General features: G+C 38.1%; 1 protein-coding gene across 7 annotated transcripts in view; it reads right to left on the bottom strand.

The window, feature by feature from the left end:
• Positions 1–21,900, bottom strand: part of RUNX1T1 (RUNX1 partner transcriptional co-repressor 1) — a 115,500-nt gene that overhangs the window by 64,456 nt on the left and 29,144 nt on the right. Inside the window, exon 1 of one of the 7 annotated variants that reach the window (XM_015618781.3) lies at positions 15,280–15,459. The exons of 5 other annotated variants lie outside the window; for them this stretch is intronic. In XM_015618781.3, the coding sequence (XP_015474267.1) occupies positions 15,280–15,286 (7 nt within the window). In that variant the 5' untranslated portion in view covers positions 15,287–15,459. Of the gene's footprint in view, positions 1–3,491; positions 3,601–15,279; positions 15,460–21,900 lie in introns of those variants that run through there. One more of the 7 variants, XM_033512338.1, reaches the window with a different exon arrangement.

Raw genomic sequence — 21,900 nt, forward strand, 5'->3', positions numbered from 1 at the left:
GAATGGCTTGGGCAGGTTGTAAAGAAATTAACTGAGCAAAACCAGAATAGATTCACTTAAAATGTGCAGGGAAAAACGGTAAGAGGAAGCATCCCAAGTTATATTAACCATAAGAAATAAAATACATTATCAGTTTTCATTTGTATCAACTCAGTAAGAAAACAAAACTGTAAACAACTTTGATTTTAACTGAAACTGGACAAAGATATTGACAACTAACAAATATTAACCTAGCTTATTTTTAAATGTGTCTCAACAACTGAGAAAGAAACAGTCAAGGATGGTATCAAACTTGGACTAAACATTCCTTTGATTCTGGAATCGTGTATGTGATTTTTTTTACGGGAAAGAGTGAAACAGAAAATGGGATTCTGATACTACTTGTTCTTCTCTCACTTTCTCTTCTAGCACAAAAAGAGGAGGCAAAACAAACACACTGACATACTATTACACTGTTCAGCCAGGCCTGGGATTGTGGGGGTGTCTCAACAGACCTTTCTTTTTCTCCAGAAATCCCAAACCCTTGCAAGACAAGGTACAAGAAGCTATGTGGCCTCACTGGTTCTGCAGGGAATCAGCAGCCTTCTGTCTATTGCTCCCCTCTAATATTTAAAACAATCTATCTTTGTCTTTTTTTTTAAACCATCTCAAATGCAGGCTTTAAACACATGCTCTACATCATGTTATGTCATACTGGAACGAACAGCTCCTCGAAAGGCTGAACTTCTATTTGTGATTATTTATCTAAAAGCTGTGTTTTCTTTTAAACTGTATATATTTTGTTGGACTGCATCTACTGACGGCTAAATTCCCAAGCCTTCAACCTGCCATCTCAAAGAAGCAGATTCAAAAAAGTCCAAGTAGAGTTTACTGTCAGTCTGTAATGAGAGTGAAATTATAAATCTCCGTACCAAAAGCCAGCTGCTTCATTCTTAACTCTGATCCCCCCCTTTTCTTTTGCATTCTAGCTAGCATACAGCTGCAATAAATGTGGCTCTTCTCACAAGTCATGCAGATGTTAACAGTTCTGTAGGACATCAAGAAACATTTCAAGAATCTTGTAAGCGCTGACTAAACTTGCTTGAATAACCCACACTATCTCCTCCACATTCCTATTCAGTAACATTAGTCTCCCTGAATATATTAAGAAAAAAAAAAATTACCATTTAAGCTAAGGCTTTAATGTCTAGGTCTAAATGCACTATCAATAAACAAGGAATGTTCTTAAGCCATCAGACAACAGATATTCAGATAGTAAAGCAAGGAAGTCAATTTATTCTTTGCCACGATGAGTAATGCATTTTTGTTTCTTATCTATGCAAGAATAGTAAAATGAATGTCTGAAAATATATATTTATAAAAGTCATGGCTGCATGTATTTGAAAGAATGGATCAGAACTAGAGCAAGATCTTTTCTTCTCTAGTAATCAAATGGATTAATACTAAATTACAGCGAAGGAGTTCAAAGTGCTACCTAGTACATTTTTATTAAAGTTGTATTAGCATGACAGTCATATGCATTAAAGATTAAGCTAAAGCCTCAAACCACAGTCAGCAGCAGCAAGAGTCCAGCTGTGCAGGTAGAGGACTAGATACGAAATGCATTAATTAAGTGGGTTTATACTAGAGATGCTGTTTTAATATTCTTCCCTCTTCAAGCAGTGTGCTGGGGTAGAGCTAATTTTCTTCTTAGCAGCTAATGTAGGGCTGTGTTTTTGATTTATGCTGGAAACAGTGTTGGTTACACAGGAATGTTTTAGCTGCGTCTGAGCGGGGCTTTCATACAGAGTCAGGGCCTTTCTGCCTCTCACCCCTCCCAGCAGTGTGCAGGCTGGGGGTGCACAAGGAGTTGGGAAGGGGACACAGCTGGGACAGCTGACCCCAACTGACCCAAGAGACATCCCACACCATGTGATGTCATGCTTAGCAATAAAACTGGGAGGAAGGTTGGCTGGGAGGCTGCTGCTTAGGGACTGGCGGAGTATCAGTAAATTGGTGGTGAGCAATTGTATCAATTTACTTTCTTGGGTTTACTTTTCTCTCTTTGCTGTTTTATCTTTTATTACTTTTATTATTATTATTACAATTATTATCACTATTATTATTACTAAAATTATTTTCATAGTTTTATTTCACTTATTAAACTGTTCCTATCTCAACCCATGACTATGCTCACTTTTACCCTTTCAATTCTCTTCCCCTTGTCGTGCTGGTGGGGAGTCAGCAAGCAGCCGTGTGGGACTTGGTTGCCAGTTGGAGTTAAACTACAGCAAGCAGCAAGTTTAGTCTCCTTTTTGGGGTAGGACTTTCAAAACACACGAAGCAGTTTAGAAGCTCAGTCATAAAGCAAATAAGACTCACACTCATGTATTACTCCAGACACTTGAAAATCCCACATCAAATACCCTACCCTGTGTGTAAACTTCACACTTTGAAAACCCACTGGAAGGAGGGCTGCAGAGCGATTCACAGCACTGAGCCATAAAGAGATCACAATCTTTGACAAGTTCAGAAACAAAATGTGCAGTCAAGAGTGTCTATGGTGGAGTTTTGAGATTGTCTCCAGTCAAGTGTCAATCTCAGCAGAGTTTCAAAGAGGACAGGGTAGGGAGAAATAAAACGAACATACCAGTACATTTCCTGCAAGGAATCGATAAAAAGACCTCACTCCTACAAAGGCTTACATACCTGCTCAACTTCAGATACTTATCCTATTATGTAGCACACTTGAAGTGAAAATCAAGTCTTTGAAGACACAAGGCACAAATAATTTACCATGAAATGTGGAATTCGGGGTATTGTTTGTTCTTTGATTTAGTAATACAGGAAATCTGAATATAAAGCAGAATTGCAATGGGCTATTTTCTAAATGCTTCATGACACTGCTTTTAGAGTAATTTCATCAAAATGTCATAAAAAGACATTTAAGCATTTTGAGATAAGCAAAAAGACAATAGACTACAACCTTAAAAGAAGTTGATGTAATATTAACAGAAGCTCTGTAATTAGCTAGTCCAAAAACCTCAAGCCGTCTTCAGGCTTCTTCAAACAAAACAAATTGGAATGAGAGAGTAGAAAGAACTAAAAAAAAAAAAAAAAAAGGAGAAAAATAAAGAGAGAGGAAAGAAAAGCCCCATGAGCCAGAGTCCCTCACTGCTGTTATTTCTCCACAAGCGGAAATGCTCCGTTCAGTCATGGCTTAGGAGGCATAAACATCATTGAAATTCAAAAGCAGCTCTGAGAAAGAGGACGCCTCAATTGGTATGCAAGTGGTGTTTTCTCGCCCTGAATACATTATGAACTTGCAGCATGCTAATATGCCATGCTATCATAAGCACCAGATGGAACAGTAGGCAGTGTATGTCCCATCAAACCTCAGGAAGATGTATTAATGTTCCTGCTCTTTTTTTTAACTTCCCCTCCCCTCCCCCTTCCCTACTACAACCCCTCAGCTGTGTCCCCAGACTGGCACATTTTGTAGCATCAGTCACCTGCTCTCGAAGCACAGTTCTTCAGGGTTGCCTCATCTTCACCAGGTGGTGCCAAGCATCTTTTCAATCTTTTTTATCGCAGAAGGTAAAGGCCACAAGACGTGTCAGGCTGTGCTTACTGAAGGGTACCGAGTACAAAAGATAACATCATGAGATAAATGATAGATGAGAAAGACTTTGAGTTTAAAGCTAGCACAATAGTTTTAAATTATGTATAAACGGCACAGCACAAATTTCCCCCTCAGTACTATTGGTGAATGAAGAATTGGGGAACAGCAGCAAAGGGAAAGGTTTTCCAAATAATCAAATAAAACAGAGGGAACTGGATTAAAGATCTTTGAACTTAATTCCTTTTTTCACCACACTGGAAACGTTTTCACAGAAGATGTACACAGTTCAACAGCCATTTATAGGGTAGGGGCAGGCTTTAATTTTAAATCACAGTAAGAAAATGGCACACAGTCAAATTAGCTTACAGGATTTTGATTTTTTTAAATATATGTTATTCCAATGACATTCCTTGTCTTTTTGTGACTAACAAATTGCTTGAAGCAGTGTGTATGATTTGAAAGACATGGAGAATTTTAATACTGCTTCGCATCATTTATTAATTCAGTCTTAAGCAGATTTTATATTGCTAAAGAGTAATGTGATCTAGTATTCTGTATGAAAACATGTGCATAGGTATATAAAATGAAAGCACATATATTCTGGTATCACCTGAACTTTTCTTATCTATTCATAGAAAGAAGCTTCCTATTGAAATATATGGTTTGCGAGAAAATTATTTTCTTTTTCTTTTCCTGTTATTGTGCTCTTCAGAATGCAAAATAAGATCCTCAAGACTGAAAATTAAGAGCCTGTGGATTCAAAACACAAGAAAGACCAGAGATGGCTGAAGAAAAGCAAATCAGCTTTAAGCATTTGAGGTTTGAATGTTCAAGTATTTTTAAACAGGTTTGTTTTTCAGAGAGACATCACATCAGTAAACATTTTGCCATTTTCTGATATTTTAGAAACCACCTGCTGATTTACAAACAGCTCTCACTATGCATGTAAATTTATTGTTTTCCTAACAACATTAGCCTTCTCATAAATATAGCCTAATTCTACAAGATGCTGAGTATTCACAACTCACACAAACTTTTCTGGGGATTAACGTTGCTCAAAATCATGTGAGACCTAGATACAGAAGTTATCTGTTTCATGTATTAGAAATATTTTTTTGACTATTAAAAGTCTGGTTGACTGGGATTTCCAACCACATATCCAATCCTAACTAAATAATTACCTTTTTCTTCAAACAAAGCATGTTATGACTGTTATTCAGAAATAACAGGCATTATTCTAGCATCTATTAAGTCCAAAAAGGCTTTTGCAAGGATGTCTTAAGGACTGAGTATCAGTCCAGAAATCAGACCAATTTTTTCCTCTTTCTTTTACTACTGAATATTGGGTGACTTGTTTTTTCTCTTTATATATAGCCTTTAAGGGTAATTTGCTAAACTATGATTTGCATTGTGCAAATAAGTCTATTTAAGTTCATTATCCTGTGTTATAAAGTAATTTCTGACACCTTAACAGCACTCAATTTAATTACAACACACTGAAACAGTAGAGCTGACTCCCAGAGGAACAAGTTTGGATCAGAAGATGATGATATATGCTAGCTGCTGATCAGCTTCCAGCATCAGATCCACCATCAGCTGTTTTCAAGAACAATATCAGAACAGCTGCATCATCACAGGATTTTGTGTTGAAAAGCTCTCCAAAAGCTAGCAATTGCATGCAACAATGTGCACATACCCACACCTGTAAGCAGACATATTTAAAACCAAGCAGCTTTACTGTAATGACTAAAGGAGACCAAAAAAACAAAGAAAACAAACAAAAAAACCCAAATCAAACAATCCCCCCCCAAAAAACACCAAACAAAAACCCAAGCAAACAAACACCCCAAAAACAAAACAAAAAAACAAACAAAAAAAACAAAAAAAAAAAAAAACAAACACAAAGAAACCCTTTTGATTCTGATTCAGTAAGCATCAATTTCTGCACCAGAATCCCCATTGGGTAATACATCAAGGCATCTATTCTATATCTAGTGTGGCAAGACAGTGAAAACACTTACAGCCTCCAATAAGAAAAACACTTGTGACAAAACTATTAAGCATTCCTGGTGATTAAGCAATAGACACTGATTATTTCAAGACTGTCTTGAACCAATGCCCCAGACAAAACCATGCAATCATATCTGTGGCTGTCAGGATGAAATCAAGGCATCATGATTTTCTGTATTCCTTCAAGAAAACACAAGCTACTCAGTTGCATCCACAGAGCTCTTTCTGAGATAATACAGAAGTTAACTATGGAAAGAGTATATAATTTCTCTTGTGGCTCTACAGAGAGATGCAGGTCGATACCTTAAATTTAGGTAGTATTTTTACCTTTGGAGCTTTTACAGACTCAAAAGCAGTTTGAAGCAAAACCTTTAAGGCAGCATAAATGAAAGCATTCTGTTTCTGCTGGTGTCTGAAGATTAAATACCATTACTTGCCTTGCTCAAAATGAAAGGAATTGGAAATTACTACTCTACCAATTGACATGTCACAGGAAGAAAACTAGCTGCTGAGCCGGCAAACAACCATGCAAATCAAACCCAAAATGTGGTTCTGTCTATGTAGAGGAGTCTGAAAAGGGCAAAGAAAGGCTGTAACACTGGCTTTCCAGGCAGAGAGCTTACTATACATGCTCTTTAGACTCTGCTTTCATACCAATCTCTCAATCAAAGTTTCAGGTACAGTTTCATCACTTGTGCAACAGACTCAATAAATGTAGAAAACCCAAATACATTTCCTTTTACAACCAGAGAATAATGTAAAGAGAGATGCAAGTAAATTAACGAAACAAGATAAGCATTCTTCAAAATACTTTAAAAATTTAACATGAGAAACACAGATAGTATTCTCAAAGAAGCCACCATCTCACTTCTCCATTTTCAAGGGGACAATGAAGTGATCATCTTGGCTAATAGGAATTCAGAAAAGAAAGATATACACTCCTTACTGAATAGATCCCCTTTAAAAATTACAAAGGACTTTGCTTTCATTTCTGAAGATACAATGCAGTAAAATGCTGAGCTCAGAGTAAAATAATCAAATATTGATTTTAATTAAGTAATTTACATTACCTCTAAGATATAACATGGATGAGATTGATGGAAACTCTCTTTCAGGACCCTAAATAGGGTCCTGAAAATGTAGTGCCACAGAAGGATGAACTCAACCAATGTGGACCACTTGAATTCTAGAAACTCAGTTGTCCTCCCCCTGTCAGTGGAAAAATGAAAACTAAAAACACCAATCCCAAGAGGCAGTAAACTCTGTCACAAACCAGTTTCCAAGAAGAAAACCGATAACTTTCAACGCTATTAAATGACAGTGCCATATGACCTTGCTGGATATCTAATTACACCCATTCTTTCACAAACATAACCACGGTTGCTTTAAAGAGCATCTTTCCGCTTTCTTTACTGTGTTACAAGGTCCCTGTGTTTCACTCAGGATTTCACTTCCAAAACTGACAGAAATCCCAATACTTTCTAAGAAAGATTAAGATCATTGCATATCCCTGTTTTTAAAAGACTATTTTTGTACACTGCAGTGTTTATAGTTTAAAATGTCCAAAACAGTGTATCTAGCACGGTTCCAGGCAAAAAAAAAGTAGTAACAGTAAGGCTGTCACAGAAAATGACCTCTTCTAAATTTCAGTTAGACAAACTTTCTCCTAAAGAGAATACAAATAAGTGTGTGCAAACTAGCAGATATAATTACGCAGTCGACAATTATGTGGTGAAATAGACTGGAAAAATAAAATTAGAACAATAAATGTTAATTTGTATTTGCTAACCATGGAAGATGTGGCTGGTGCTCTGCAAGGCACAAAATCCCTGAAAAAATAAAGAATCTCTTAAAAATTCAAGTAATGATATGAAGAAGTCACATATAGGAAAATTATGTAGATGGCATTCATTCGGATTATAAAACAGCTACAATGAAAACTCAAGGCTGTGTGTACACATGCTTATTGCTATGGCTTAAAAGGGCCACCAGAATATATTTGGAATGCACAGTTTAGAAAGCAAGAATCAAATTATGGCTGCATTTTCCTATGATGCGAGTGCACACATTTTCCAAACTGCAATCTTGTGGCAGGAAGAGTATTTGAGTCATGTGTGCTTGCATGACTCACAAAATACATATTAAGGAGAGATCTGAAAGAAGGAAGGGGAAAGGCCCTGTATGCCTAACTGGGAGATTACTCCTTTAGCAGGATGTGGTTCCAAACAAGAGACAGTAAGACATTGAACTCAGCTTCACTAGCAGAATCAGAAAGAAAGGGAGAACTACAAGATTCTGCACTGGAGATACACAGGAAAGCTCACAGGCCTTGGAGAAGAGAATTATAAGCATACAAAGAAAATTCCAGTAAAGCATTAGAACTGAAAGTGTACCAAGTTAAAGTTTAGATATGCTTTCCAAATTACTTACTGAAGACAGAGTAGAACCTTAAACCCCAGAAATGATGTATTGATAAGCTGGAAAGGGCGATGGACTTTGAAAAGTAAAACATGTTCCTGCTTCTTGAATCATCATTTCAAACTTCACTGCAGTTAATTAAGCATTTGCAAATGCCACTTACTCAAATCTCAGCTCAATATAGCAACTCCCATTTTTAAACGAAGAATGATATTGCCCTGACCCTACACCAGATCTGCCTGAATTTGCAGTACACTTGAAGGTTTACCAAAATACATTTTTCTTCCTTAATCCTCAGCTTCTCTCCAGGAGGTGATCAATACCAATTCCTTTCACTCTTCTATTTCCACATTTCTTCTGGTCTTTGTCAGGTCAGTATTGCCAACATGCAAAAATAACATAAAAATAACAGAGCTTGTTACAGTCTGCTTCCAAAGGGATGTCCATAAAGAATGAGAACCATATGAGCAGAACTCTTAATAACTGTGTCCACTGCTGATGGTATTTCCTTTTGAACTTCAGAAAGATTTCCTGTCACCTTTGACTTACGCTTTGTGCCTGTTTAAAAGCACAGTTACGTTGCAGGCATAGATCCAGAATATTTATCCATGCTAATACCTAAATATCTGGCTGGATAGTTTTAATAAACTTAGATGTGTGGGTCCTACCAGGTAATTTTTCCTCATGAAAATTTCACAAGATTACCAGATCCCAAGAGTAAGAAACAGAAATAAATCTACAGCTTATTACACAACATTATGAAAAAGCTCAAGTAAGGCTCTAGCTCCACGCCATAAGAATTTGGGAAGGAGACTTTTAGAATTTTTAGAACTTGTTTAAACCAGCTGCAAGAACATTACTAACAGGTGGTGTGCTGCAGCACAGGGACAAAACTAAGAGGTCTGTGAACCTTCAGTTGAAGTGTCTCCTCTCAAATCCCAAGGCCTCCAGCAAGTTGTTGTCTCAAGGTGTTCTGCAGTTCAAGCTCACAATGAGGCTCTTTCTCCACACTCTGCCTATAACTTGCAGTAAAGAAGAAATTACTAGTAGAGAAAAAAAAAATAAAACAATAAAAACACCAGCAGTGAGAAATAAATTCAGCTCTGGTATATGGAAGCAGAGCTCCATGAGCTGCCAGAGGAAGGAGGTGCAGCCCTTTGAATCAGGGTTGAGCCTGACAATTCTACTCTTCTACCAGCACATGAAGTCCATTCACAAAGCTACATATCAAATAATAGTTTCAGAGCAAATTTAATTAATCCCTTTGGGTGTTTGAAGACCAACACTGCTGAAATTTCCCCTGAAACACAACACAGAAGGAGGTGCCAGAGGCTGCTCTGCTCTCCTCTACAGAGCACAGGTCTCAGGCACCTCAGACCAGGTGTCCAGAGTTAACAGATCCAGCAGAATGAAGAATCATTAGGCAAGCTGAAGTGACCCTAGGAGATTAGACAGTCTATGCCCTTCTGTCTTAAAGCATGTTAAGTTTAGATCAGGTTGCAAGGGTTTGTCCAATACAGGATCTTCAATAATGAAAATATCAGTACCTCTCTGAAAAAACAGTTTTAATGTCTGACCATCATTATGGTGAAAACTTCTTTTCCTGGTATCTACTTGGGTTTTATTATGATCTACTCATGCCTTTTGCCTCTCATCTTTGTACCACTGTGCACCTTGAGAAGAATTTGGCTTCATCCATCTTCTCTACACCCTCCCATTAGTTGTAGATAGACAGCTCAAGACAAAAAGATTATACAAAGTTAATTATATTTAACTAGCAACTGCCTACAGCTTACCAACAGGAAAATTCCTGCCTCAATGACTTGGAGACATGGAGTCCACAGCATTACTCTCTCCTCCAGAAAAATTGTCCATATACTTGCCTTCACAGGATTGGCAAGTAGAACTGGTTTGTATAAGACACAGCTAGGCAAGATGGAAGACAGCTTTGAAATTTTTTTGCAAGATTTTGAAGTGGAAGCCTCACTCTGGAAGTGAAACACACAAATTCAAATCCTCCTTCTTGCTTGCTCTCAGGTCCGGAACATACTCCCTGAGTAGTGGGGAAAGCTACTGCCCATTAGCAGTTTATGGGAGAAATCTCCAAAGTCCCACCCAAGAACTGAACAAGAAACGTTGGGGCGGAATGCGGCTCAAGATCAACAACAGCAAGGGGAAGGCGGCTCCTGCACTTGCCCCGCTCTTCATCTGGTGACTCTCATGTACGAGGCAAAAAGTACAAATGTACATCACAAAAAGGGAACTCAGTGCAGAGATGGCTGGGCTGCTGGAGAGTTGAGCCAGTGAATATAGATAGAATGGTACAATGTGGCAAGGACTTCACCAGCTTCACAGAGGAACTGCATGAACATGGACTTAGCATAACAGGATATTGAAAGAAACAAGCCTTGCCAAGTGGGCCAATATGGCTAGACTGCATCTGTGTGTAAGTGAAAATCTAAGCACTGCTGTGCCCTCTGTTTTTCCCAATTTAATCCCTACTTGCCTTAGCATTGCTGGCTCTATGCTCCATTTTACACCATACCCATTTCTGTGAACAAAAAGTAAGCCTACACGTGAAGAGACCAACATTTCTAAATACGCACTGGGCTTCCTCTGAGACTACCTACCAGATACAGCTCTGTGAACAACTCAAGACACAGAAATGCTTCAACTCCAAAAAAGATATTGGGCTGCTTAACACTATCAATACTGAAGGAAACCCTGCCAAACACAGATGCAACTTGACATGCTCAGGAAACTTTAAAGCTGTAACAGTGATGCACCCAGGAATGAGGAGAGTTAAGAGGCACAGCACTTTGGATTTGGAAGGCAGCTACTGCTCGAAGTGCACAAGTTGTTTTGTGACCTGGAAGCAAAATACCAAGCTTCAGCTGATTTTTTTGTAGTGTTATCCTTGATGTACACACTTGAGAGAAGCAAGGATGAAGCAAATAAACTAGAAAACTGGTAGAGGTATATGTACATGTCCTGAAAAAAAAAGGACCAGGTATCATGTCCTCTACTCTTAAATGTATCAATTTCTTTGTATGGACTTTAAACTAGCATATAATTTCATTTTATGCAAAATTCAAGTGGGCTTTTCAAATCATATATACACAGATCACATTAATTTGCAATCTATGATTGATGATCATGCCTTAAATATGTGAGTGTGGAGTCCAAAATCTTCAAATCAAGATGTGATTGGTGCTAAATATCCTGGTGCTAAACACCAAGGAAGTACCTGTCCTGAGGAACTAACTTGGCCTTTCTTTAGCTAAGGGCCCAAGCTATAAAGCTTTCAATCTTCTCAGGAAAAGAGTGTTTGAGACCCTAATTAGGAAAAAAAAAAAAAAATATATATATATATATATATATATATTCATATATATTCATTCCTGCAGTATGATCTGCATTCCATGATGTGTTAGTTATTTTCCATTCATGTGTAGCATGAGGCAGTTCACAGCCCCATGGGTTGAAAATAAGAGCAATAATGTTATGCAGACTTTGGAATTTATTACTACCATAAAAGACGAAGAAACTTTAATACTGTGAAAAGCAAGTCATCACATGTCACCTCCCAACCCTATCTTACGTATCTGAAGAACCTAGTGACCCACGGTCTTCCTAAGGAAAGAGCTTTTCACTCATAGCTGAATCCTGAAGATAAAGTCATTATGTAGGATGATTGGAATAATGATGCAAAGTTAACACTCAGACTTAAGTATTTCCAGACATATTTTCCCTATTTGGCAGGAAACTTGTTTTGTAAGACACAGTCTTCCTAATATAACAGCATAGCAACTGCAACTTAGAACAAGTCGGTTAATGGACTGTTAGGACACTTCTGCTGTGTAACACCATTTAGACGCATGTATTTAAAAAACAGGTGGATAATCCAAATGTTCAGTTACTAGGACACTAACAGTTATGTCCATGGCAATTTTGTTTCTGTTCTTTAAACAAATCATCACTTGCAAGCACTAATGTTAAAACCAGAAAGCCACTCTAGTACACAGTGGCTATAAATGCCAAATCAATTTTCAGCAGATAATAAAGTCCATGTTTTACAATCAGCAATACACTGTTTTACTACCCAAAATGTAAGCTAATAATATATAGCTCTGCTAAATGGAAAATGCAGATATGCTGTTAAGAAATGGGCTGGCTGTGAGATGATGGATCATTTCTGCCGGGACCTTCTTAAAGCTATGTGCAAATGTTTTGAAAATATCACATGATGTGGCCATGTGTTAAAAATTACAGCCAGTTAAGTTCTCTGCTAAGAAAAATATGTGGGCAATTTATGAAATGCACTCCAGGATGGAGATATCTTAAGTAAAACCAGATTTTGAAAACAAACCCATTTTTTTTTGAAACATGAACTTTAAAAAAAAATAGTTGCAGCCACATCTGGAGAGCAGAAGTAAAGAAAGGGTGGTCTGACCTAATACCAGGCCATCTTCTGAAAGAGCAGCATTATTTCTGGGCTACAATGACTGTGATCACTGATTGTCCTTTTAAGGAAACCATGCTGAATACTGCCATGGGCAATAATAAAGCATTTTGTAGGCCAACATCTGTTCTTTGAAAGTACTATAAAATGACTGATAGATTTGTAATGTTTCATAAATAAAGTCCGGAATAAACAGTTAAAAAAAAAAAAAAAAAAAAAAAAAAAAAAAAAAAAAAAAAAAAAAAAANAAAAAAAAAAAGAAAAAGAAACCAACCACCACATTCACAGTAATCAGAGAAACCGGTGTACGGTATTAGATTTGAACACTGTTCCCCCAGGAACAATTACTTAGAGATAAACGCTTCCTAGAGTTCACTACACAGAATGACAAAATGGTTAACTTGGTTACGGCAAGCTGCATGTTAACAGGATTATCTTTCTAGAGACTTTTCTCAGAGTTGCAGCAGTGCCTTCTCAGAAGTCTGAATGGCTTTTACAGCGCTTCATTAGCCAGCCCACTGCTGTCGCTTTGCCCCGACAGGAGAGCGAGGAGGTGAGCGCCCAGTCGCAATTATAACAGTGCGAGCATTTCGTCTTTGAAGGGCAAATTTAGTTTGTGTAATTGTTATCACCACACATAAACCAGAACCCGTCTTTATTGCTTCCTGTTTTTCCCCAAAAGAAGGACTTCAGATGTCAGAATCACTAAAGGGATGGTTCTGAAATCAAGACTTCACACATACACAAAAGGCACTGACATAATATCAGATTACATAAAAATACACATCCTTTTAATCTCCTGTACATAATGTGCTTACTTTTAAAATACAAAATCTGCCCCAGATGGCTAATAATGCCCATTTGAAAAAACACAACACCACAATATTAAAGGGCTAAAATATGCCGTGAACAGATTGAGAGGCAGTTCATCCTAGAGGAGAGTAAAAAAGTGCAGATGGGTGTCAAAAATAGCCAAGTGTCAGATCTGTTCAAGTATCTCCATTCTGGCACATGCTCCCAGTCACAGCTGTTAGTGTATTCTCTGTATCCAAGTGCAAGGTTTTCTAACACTCAGAGCTGACATTAAAACACACTTCTTGCTTGCTGCTTCTTTAAGAGAATGCTGCAAATAAAAGATTCATTTAATGGTAAAGCTTAACGAGTATTGATAAGGGTATACATACTTGAGTGTGGCACATGCCATTTTGATTAAAGATGCATGAAATTTTAACCAGCAGGTAGATTAAGTAATTTAAATGCCAAATGCTTAATAGGTTTTCAAAAACATCCACTCCAGGCATTCCAACAGTTTGCCAATAGCCCTGAATAATGCACACAAGGATCAAAACTGATAAGATTGTGTCATTTTAGTACACCTAAATATCTTGATAAAACACAGAAATAGTAAAAATAAGAAGATGAGTTTCACACAAACATAAGGGAAACATCAGTGGATGAAAATTATGCACAATGTACAGTTTTCCTTATTTATGAATTACCATTGTATTTCTAATGAAGACCACATTCCCAGGAATGCAATGGATGCAAATCAGATTTGATGTTTAAAGGGTTAAATTGACCTTTCATAGTCCTCAGTTGTTATCTATGCAAATTAATTTGCCCATATTTCAACCATATAAATCCTCTTAACCTTGTGCTTTGAGCAAACAGAGCCCACTTTCTTGTTACAATCACAGGATCAGCAAGCATACCAGCAGTAGGGTATGACCGTATACAAAAATCCTAAAAGGAAAACATTCTTCCAACAACTGGCAATACCTACATGCAACTGTGGCTGCAGTAAACTGGCAGATACTGTTTCAAAACACCATCTGCGAGGTGTACAGACTCTGTGATCAAGCATAGCCTCTTCTGCCTGTCCTACCCAAATAATCCACAAGAACCAGCCAGCTGTAGGATCTCTAGCCCCGTCATTTTTTCATCCAGAACACAAGCTGTTATAATCAGGCACATGGCTTTCTCCAGCCCTTACCAAAGGGGGGAAAAAAACACACAAACAAAACACACCAAATTCAATCTACTCAGTCATGGTCAAGCATCTCACAAAACCCCTCAGACAAATCACCCTGCATAGACGCGTTTTTATTGGCAATAACACTTATAAATAAGACAAGTGATTGTAAGATCCAAGGGTAATATTTTCATGAGGAAACCGACCTATTATAACTCCCAGCTCCACAGCAATTTCTCTAATTCAGCAGATTTTTTTATTGTTTTATTTTGAATCAACATATTTCAGTGATTTGCCTGGTGACAGTGAAGGACTATGATTTAGGACAAGGCTGGAATAATCTGTTTTATAAATCTCCCTCACTTCTCCAACATAAACAGCTTTTCACAGAGATAATTTCAGCTGATGGGTAAACGCTGTGAATGATCTCCAGCGATCAAATGTTTGCAGATTCAAGGTGCAGCTGACAGTCGTGAAATCCAGCCTGAAGCTGTATTTCTCTTTGCTAAAATTGAGCCCCCCGTGCAGGGACCTGCACCCACAAAGCTGATGACTTTCTGCTATTTCTATCCCTTTTCATTGAAACATCCAGTCCTGCTGTAAGTATCATCTCTAGCAGTTCACTTGCACAAATTCCCCTCCCCCAAACACATACACAACAGAATTAGCATCCGCGATCGCTCCGTACCCGTATCAGCTTGCAAATCGCCCTCTATATTAAAAGAGAAAAGAAAAAAAGAGGGAAAATATACTATCAAAAAAACGATTAGCGTTTCCTCATTTAGAACCGAAAGAGCTGCAATAATTTCAACTCACCAGGCATCCTTGGATAAAATATACCACACTGTAAATGGCTCTCTCCTAAAAGCAAGCTTATTTAGGGCTCAGTGCCTCCTGTTCTGGAATGAACAGAGAGAAGCGAGGAGGGCCATCAGAACTGGCTGTGGCAGCGTAGCTGGAGGCAGGATGCTGGGCGCGTGCGTTTGCCAGGCAAAGACAGATGGAGAGCTGACACTCTGTATTGCACTTGGAGCAGAAATGTGAATGATGACAGGAGCACATGTGGCCTTGAACCCAGCCCTGTCTCTTCAGGCAGAACAATGACAGGGATGTGTGTGCAAATTATCACAACCCCGGCTCCCCTCAGCTGACTCCTTTTACTCTACCTTTCACACCAAGTTCCAGATGACCAAAGAATAGAAACTAAAATGCAGAGTGATAAGCCAAACACTGAATTATTCATTTTTTTCTTTAGAAGTTAACCCTTTCCTCTGCTGACAACAATTAAAGAAAAAGCATCACTTTGAATCAGCTCTCCTCCAAATGTGGAAAAAAATCATTCTTTATTTTTACAGCCATAATTTTGCACTCCATAAGATTACGTTTGTTTATTTAGCTGGAAATTCAGAACGTGCACAAGAATATACAAGAGAATCCCCCCCACTCCCCACACTTATGACATTATTATTCCCCTTTACCATAGGGAACAGAGTATCAAAATCACTCCCTCTCTCAGATCCACAGTAGTATGTGTAAAATAGAACACACTTAGAAAGCAGACCACTTATATTTTACTATGGTGCTTTTAACCCCCTGGGATTCTTCCATTGATATGTTCCAAACATTTGCAGCTTACTCTCCTTTACCTTGCATAGTGATCCATGGGGGATGAAAACAAAATCTTCCCTGTACAGCTTTTTCAAAAGCTAAACAATCATGTCCTCCCAATTTCTGATTTTGTGAACCCCTTAAATGTTTATCCTTCACATGAATAAGGTATGCCTGGCTAGGTTCAATTCACTCTTCCCTATTAAGCTTTAATGGACACCATGATACATAAAACTACAAGTCTTTGTTATAGTGCTTTATCTAAAGCTGGCTATTTTCTTCTCAGCAGTCCCTCTTTAGTCCTTTGTAAAACATCTTTGCCTCTTAGAAGAAGCATACGCTTGACTCGCATGCCTTCTGTAGCACATAGAGCTTTGCACAAAATTCTAGGCACAAGAAAAAATACCATCCTTTTTAAAACTCTGCTCCCATTCACCACTTGAAAAGTGCTTTAGTAACGAGCCATTTCTCCAGCAACTAGCATGTAGGTCTTGTTTCTGACTTTGCCTTTGAATTATACATTCAAACCTTTATGGAAAGGCAACAATTCTCAGTCAGATCTTCTCAGTTTAAGGTCTATCCTCATGTACTTATTTATGCACCCCCCTGATTTGCATTATGCCATCTTCTGCCTCTATTATGCAGAAACAACTCTGCTTTTAGGCCTTCCTCTTCCTTCCTCTAACTACCACAGAGCCTGATAAAGATCTGTTTAGAAAAAGGACATACATGCAAAATTAAGTAGAAAAATAACAGTCCCTCCTAATGTCCAGACTGAACTCACGAATATTTCTCACTTAAAGAAAATGAATAATTTAATTTACTCATATTTCTATTATATCTTTCTAATACAATCTAAGTGGAATCCTTAAGTTTCATTTAAATAGGAGAGGAATTCCAAACACAGAATGGCAAATCCAAGACTAATCAAGAAGAAAAGGAGCAGCTCCCTTGCTCAATAAACAGCCCAGCACTAACAATCTAATGTGTCTACCAGCTGAGGTAGATCTTTTCTTCACTTCATCAGACATCTATTGTAATGAAGTTCTCTATAATGGATTTTTGAGTGTCAGAGAGCCCAAGAGAAACATGAAAACCAAAACATGAAAACGTTTACCTGACCACTTTCATGAAGGGAGGGAAAATGGAGGGGCAAAGGGAGAGGAGCAAGGGAAATGGAGACAAGTGAAGTCTGCGCCAACAAGGCCTTTACTGTCCTTTTGGTTTTATTATTTGATGCACTATTTAAAACCAGTCAGTTACTATTGTATTTGCTACGTTGTTTTTCTTTCGTAATGCTGTACTCTACATGAAAAGAAAAACATTTTCACAGTTGGAAATGCAACCTTTCATCAACATAGATGCAGCCTGAATCAGCTTCAGAGTAGAAAGTAACGTGTCAATGGTATGACGCATTTTAATAAAACTGAACAATATTCACTCTTAAAAGAAGGTCTTAATATCAATACATTGTAAATCCACAGACCATGGCTCACAAAATTGAACTTCCATATGCTGTGCGATTATGCATCCTTTTTCTGTGTGTAAAAAGCCTTTTTAAGCTGTTATCTGACTACAGTAATTGCCACTTAAATTGATCCACGTCAACAAAACCTGGATCCCTGGAGATTCTCACCTAGAAGTCTGTTCATGGAAGGGGCTAACAGAATGCCTGTGCATCTGAGACTACTTCAGCATTTTCTCAAGCAGCCAGCTGCATGAACAGTTTTCCCCTCTCATTATTTAATACACTGAGGCAGGCTGCAACCCATTTGGCAGTTCTTCCATGAAAAAGTATCTGAGGAAATTAATTTGCTTTCCCCACCCCCATTTCTAATGCAGTCACCTGAAGCACGCCCTAGAAGTTCTTGCACCCAGTCTAAAATTTTAGCAGGCCAAGCAAAAGTGGACAGCCCATTCTGTAAAACTGTTTTATTCTCCACCAAGAAAAGAAAGACAGTGGTTTTAACACAGAACATTTCTGATGCATCACAAGAGTCAGGGTACTGCCAAAATGAAAGAGATACAAAGACAGTGAAAAATCCACAAGACAACCTAGGGCCAGTTTCTTTATGGTGCACATTACATTACACCATCCTGGTGGGCACCAGCTCCTTTTTTGATGATCACTCAAAATGCTTTACAAAATAATTTTAAATCATCCTCTAGGAGTCCTTAGTTTGAAAATGGATAGAGAAAGCAAACCAGTATCCATAGTCTTGTATTTGAAGGGGACGAAGAAGGATTTTTATGCAGCGGATGATACAAGGTAGCCAAGACACAGATCTGATGGGAAATTCCTAATGACCATCATTTAAAAGTACAGAGATTGCCTTTTGTGCAAACCCAGCTTAATAACAGGGACTGGAAGTCCACTGAAACACATCTGTAGTTAATGAAAGCTCTCTATTAACAGTGAAGGAAGAATTTAACTCAAAGCTTTTCTGTAGGACTTCTCAACTTCCCGCTCTACTTATAGCAGACTGTTGTGATACATTGTGACTTCACACAGTGGGTATTAAGTGAGTTAATTCAAAGGAGCTGAAACCTCATTGATCCTAATTGAAAGCAATACACCCAACCAAATAGTTTTCTACCCCATCTGCTCTGGCCTGCCACCAGCTATTCAATACAAGAGAATTAATAGTTTCAGATATTCTAACAGACCCAATAAAAGCACTCATTTAAGCAGGACTGCATTAACAAAGTGAAAAACCAAGGGCAAAATGGGTTCAAATGGAGCATTTTACTCCTAGTTGGCTTTAACAAAGCTGAATAATGCTTATTCTGACTTTTTATGTGCAAGACTTGATAAACTGAATGAGAAGGCACTCAATGATCAGTCAACGAGCATTGATGAATGGTCATTAGGACCCCCCCAATCTCAGGGAAGGCCATTCCACAAAGTGGCACACCAGCTTGAAAGGGCGGACTCACTAATGTCCAGATTTCCCCGCTTGCTTGTTCCACTTTCACTTTCAGACCACTGGCCACCAAATGAGGCTGACATATTGGAAAATAATCTTTTATGGGCGAGTGGTAAATAAAAATGGAGGCATTAGCTGGGCTTTCAAATTCAAATCTACTAGTTTTGTCAGCCCCAAAACGTTTTGATTTTCCACCCAGCTGGAAGCTATTAGTGTTTTCTTAAGGCATCCCACTGACAGGGCAAACCCACCTAATGTGTGAGCTCTGGAGCTGATGCGAGAGACAGGGGACAACCACTTCTGGATGCTTTCTTAACTTTATTCAGCTGACTGTCCAACCACAGTAAAGGTAACATCTTCAGAAGAAGCTCACTAATTTCTTGCTGCCCAAGTATCTCTGATTGCCTGGCGCAATGGCAGCCCACCTAAGCCTGTAATGGGACTCTCAATGCAACTTATTCCATGACGCTGTACCTAGCCTCCCTTGGCTTTACTGCACTACCACAAAAAGCTCAAGCTACCCAAGAAAGGCACTTCTCTATAGCTTCTAATTCTTTGCTTGGAAATGGAATTTAAATATTCCAATAAGATATGTGCTTATCTGTTAACAGCAGCTCTTTATGCATGCAACACAAAATATTTGCCAGATAACACTAAACATTTCCCTAAGCATTTCCTTATTGGCAAGGCTTTCTGGACTTCTGAAAAAAAGACAAATGAGATATTTAAAACATACACTGCTCTGTGAAACATAGACTAATCGAGATTACCTACACAAATCAAACACTGAGCAGTTGAAAGGCAGTCACCAAGGTGGGAAGAAAATATTCTTTGTTATATAAGACAAACTGTTCATGATGTTACCTCAAGTACTGGATTAAATCCATTAGAGTAGAGAAAGCATTCATGTCTTTTCAGTTAAGAAAACTTGTATGCTATATCCATATTTCGATAATTCTCCAAAGAGTATTTAAAATCATCTGTTAAGAAAAGGCAGCCTTGACAGTGCATTAGACTTAACAACCTGAATAAACCTAGACTGCCTATTGCTTTTTGATCAAAAAAAAAAAAAAAAATTAATTCTTGTTGAACACACAGAAATCCCAGTGACATTCTGGGTGCATTTCAGGTTTTAAAACATTGAAAATATACATTGAGACCTAACATGAAAGAATAGTTCCACAAGAAATCAACTGACTCAGGATTGGAGAGACAATATTCAGGCCTTAAAGCATGCATGCTCTTTTGCTCTCTATATATGTTTTACTAAGAACACTCACATGGACAAACTCATATACAAGTGTACCTGTCTTGGGGTCTGTTTCTTTCACTAGATCTAGGCTAAACAAGTTTTGCCTTGCATTTTTATTATTTTATTATTAAATACTATATTTTCTATAATATGAGTAAAGTAAATTGGAATTGACTGCTAATTTCTATCATCATTTGACTTCAAAGAAAATTACCACACCATCTGTGCATAGACACCACTCATGCACTTTAGAAAATTTGATATTGATTTGAAAATATTTCTGAAAGAAAATACCAATGATGCTGTCTCACTAAAAGAGAAAGAACACATTCAGTGTGACCTGGAGAAGCCTGGAAAAAAATATCTGCTCCTGCTGAACTACGGCCATATTTTAGGATACAAAAAGAAGGGAAAGGGGGGGGTAGGGAGGGGGCTATGAAGGAAAAAAGGGTTTCAAGATATCAGTTGCTTTTTGACTTGAAGCTCAGGGTGTTTGCTCATTTAACATGGGTAGGGAAACTCCTCCTGCTGTAGTATATTAACCCAAGTTTTGACCTCTAATCGATGTCTTTTCAATGTATGGGATCTTCATAATAAAGATAATGTAGAGCGTATTTGTGTGAAAGTGTTATCTACCACTAGCCATAAATTTGAGCCTTGCATTTTTCTCTGTAACATGTCAATATTTGTGACACTAACTAAACATATTTTATTCATTTGACAAGGATTGTTACATTATATTGAAAACTTTTGTTTCAATGTCACCACCTCCCCGTTTTGACTGATGGCGAGTTAGTTTTGTTAAAATGCACGGGGTGATAGCGTATGCTCCAGTGAACTTTCCCTCCTCTCAGCACCAGAGACAAAAACCTGCAGCTCTGCTCTGTGCTGGCAGCCATCTGGCCAGCTTTCTCTCAATGCCTGCCCCACACCACACTGCAGGCAAAATTTCAGGGCTCTAGAGCTCTGTGGAGCTATTCATGACATACCAATTTCACATTTTCTGCTTGTATGCTTGCAACAATAAATGCTAATGAGGACTATGAATGACATTTTTAAAGACAATAAAAAGGTCTCCAAATCCCTTGCATATGGAGACACTATTTTCTAAACTTCACCTTCTGTTAGGGAGCCATTGCACTCTAAAGGAAAAAAATAACCTAAGGAGAACAATGAGATGATCAAAGCATAACTGAGTCCTTAAGAATTCCAAAGAAAACAATGTTTGCAAAGCTAGCTTAATGACAGACAGATTTTATGCTGATGTACAGCACTAACACTTAAGCATAGTAACTCTCTTTTTTCAATAACACTGCTACTTCTTATCGAGGGGTTCAGAACTAGGGGGGTGGGGGGAGGGGAAGGGAAGGGAGAAGTCATAGCAAATCCTCCTTTCACTGATCACATATATATAACTCTACAAGCCACAGACTTGGACTCAGCAATTACTAATCTCTAGATGAGTCCAAGAATACGCTAAATAAGCCCCAGAATAAACTGTAATTACTAATGGATTTGGAATGCTACACTTTCATAGAGATCTCTGTGCTGACAAAGTCTGGCCAAGAGAAATATCAAATTCTATTTTCTTTCCACAAATCTGCATATTGCAATGCTATTGCTAAGAGAAAGAAAAGGGAAAAGGGAAAA

Source organism: Parus major, chromosome 2 (genome assembly GCF_001522545.3).
Source record: "Parus major isolate Abel chromosome 2, Parus_major1.1, whole genome shotgun sequence".
NCBI classification, from domain to species: domain Eukaryota; kingdom Metazoa; phylum Chordata; class Aves; order Passeriformes; family Paridae; genus Parus; species Parus major.